Genomic DNA, 2,435 nt, shown 5'->3' with positions numbered 1-2,435 from the left:
CCAATTTGAAGGCACATGCCCAATGTTGTTTCTTATCCATTTTACTCGAAGGCCTTAATTGACACAAGGTGTGAGACTCCTATCATTAATTTCGACATCTGTTGAATTTGCTCCAATTTGAAGGCACATGCCCAATGTTGTTTCTTATCCATTTTACTCGAAGGTCTTAACTGCCACAAGGTGTGAGACTCCTATCATTAATTTCGACATCTGTTGAATTTGCTCCAATTTGAAGGCACATGCCCAATGTCGTTTCTTATCCATTTTACTCGAAGGCCTTAACTGCCACAAGGTGTGAGACTCCTATCATTAGTATTAACATCTGTTGAATTTGCTCTTGAGCATCTTTCCTCAAAAATTATATAGATCTCTGCATTCTGATCATTCAGCATTACAAGACTTTTACTAGTTCCATTACATATTTTTCAACTGTTTGGATTAAATTAAGGATACTTATTAGAGATAACTATTGTAAAGCCGTCTGTGTAAGTAAGCTTTGAAAGGTAAACCATGATATATTAATATTGTTTTTGTTTTTTCAGTTATGACTTTAAGTTTAGAGCATTTCTTGTTAACCTTGAACTCCTTTTGTTACACATTAAAAATCCTAAAATTATCTGTTATGATATTAATGAGTTATTTATCCTGCCAAATAATAATTGAAATATTCAGGACTTTAAGATTTAAATCTGTAATCTCCAGTTATTATTGAATAAAATAATAAAATAAAATATACAATGTTGTTATAAGTTGGCAAACAATGATTTGTAAGTATAATAAAGTGAAATGTTATTGGAGGGAAAAATATTAAATGTTTCGACAGGTGTCTTCAGACTAATGTTCTGTCAATACATGAAGTATGTTCTCCCAATAATAAATCCCTTTATTATGCTTACAAAGTATTGTTTGCTAACTTATTATTATATTACCATAATGTGCTTCCTCACTCAAGTATACACAGTTTTATTTAGAACTTATTTAAACGTTACTTTAGTTTATTTTATCAATAATTTTTTTCACAGGATGAAGGAATACCAAGAAGAAGAAGGGAATACATAAAAAAGAAATACAAGCAAGAAATTTCCCTATCTTTGCGCAGACAGCTTTCATCAGCACAGAAGATTGACACAGAAATAAATTATTCAGATATATTTAGTTCTGATGATGATGGCTTTTCCCCAGTAAGATTTTTAAAATGTGTTTTCTAAAATAAAGATAGTTTTACAAATACTTATTCCTACCAACTGTAGGGCACTTTAGCAAAGCTTCACTAATCAGTGCTTCATGGATTATTAATTATTTCTAGAATAACATACTCAAAGGGGAAAAAAATGTGTTTTTCTTAAATTGAGTAAGGGTTTTATATTTCACTGAATTGATGTTATAAATTTGAAACCTAAAAGACTTTTTTTTATAAACTATTTTTAAGAAGCAAAATATTTTATTCATTCACAAAAACATGGATATCTAAACTTTCATTAATCCTTTTTATAATGTATATAAAGTCATCCCTGTAATATACGTGTTCAAAGTAGATTAGAAGTGTTTTGTCATATTGATGTTTATACATGTTCAAAGTAGATAAGAAATGTTTTGTCATATTAGCGTATATACGTGTTCAAAGTAGATAAGAAGTGATTTGTCATATTAGTGTATATATACGTGTTCAAAGTAGATTAGAAGTGTTTTGTCATATTAGTGTATATACGTGTTCAGAGTAGATTAGAAGTGATTTGTCATATTAGTGTTTATACGTGTTCAAAGTAGATTAGAAGTGTTTTGTCATATTAGCGTATATACGTGTTCAAAGTAGATAAGAAGTGATTTGTCATGTTAGTGTTTATACGTGTTCAAAGTAGATAAGAAGTGATTTGTCGTATTAGTGTTTATACGTGTTCAAAGTAGATTAGAAGTGATTTGTCATATTAGCGTATATACGTGTTCAAAGTAGATAAGAAGTGATTTGTCATGTTAGTGTTTATACGTGTTCAAAGTAGATTAGAAGTGTTTTGTCGTATTAGTGTATATACGTGTTCGAAGTAGATTAGAAGTGTTTTGTCGTATTAGTGTATATACGTGTTCGAAGTAGATTAGAAGTGATTTGTCATATTAGCGTATATACGTGTTCAAAGTAGATTAGAAGTATTTTGTCATATTAGTGTTTATAGTGTTCAAAGTAGATTAGAAGTGTTTTGTCGTATTAGTGTTTATACGTGTTCGAAGTAAATTAGAAGTGTTTTGTCGTATTAGTGTTTACCACAAATTATTTTAGTCTGTAGCTTAAACAAAATATATTTTTTTGTTTTAATGTGATTGCATTTAATATGTGGCCAGGTGGTTAGAGTGCTCGACTTGCAATCTGTGGGTCGCAGGTTCAAATCCCCGTCACACCAAACCTGCTCGCCCTTTCAGCCGTGGGGGCATTATAATGTAAT

The 2,435-nt window shown here is 30.3% G+C and overlaps 1 protein-coding gene across 4 annotated transcripts in view; it reads left to right on the top strand.

Annotated features, from left to right (window-relative positions):
* The window catches only part of LOC106460876 (enhancer of polycomb homolog 1-like), a 52,180-nt gene that overhangs the window by 33,655 nt on the left and 16,090 nt on the right, over window positions 1–2,435 (top strand). For all 4 annotated transcript variants that reach the window (XR_002610868.1, XR_002610867.1, XM_013920631.2 and 1 more), the window contains exon 9: window positions 1,023–1,181. Coding sequence is in view for 2 of the 4 variants with exons in the window: in XM_013920631.2 (XP_013776085.1) it covers window positions 1,023–1,181 (159 nt within the window). In the remaining 2 variants the exon portion in view is untranslated. The remainder of the gene's footprint in view (window positions 1–1,022; window positions 1,182–2,435) is intronic.

Source organism: Limulus polyphemus, unplaced genomic scaffold (assembly GCF_000517525.1).
Source record: "Limulus polyphemus unplaced genomic scaffold, Limulus_polyphemus-2.1.2 Scaffold853, whole genome shotgun sequence".
Classification (NCBI taxonomy): domain Eukaryota; kingdom Metazoa; phylum Arthropoda; class Merostomata; order Xiphosura; family Limulidae; genus Limulus; species Limulus polyphemus.
The sequence above is the reverse complement of the archived record's forward strand: the minus strand, read 5'-3'. Positions and strand labels throughout refer to the sequence as shown.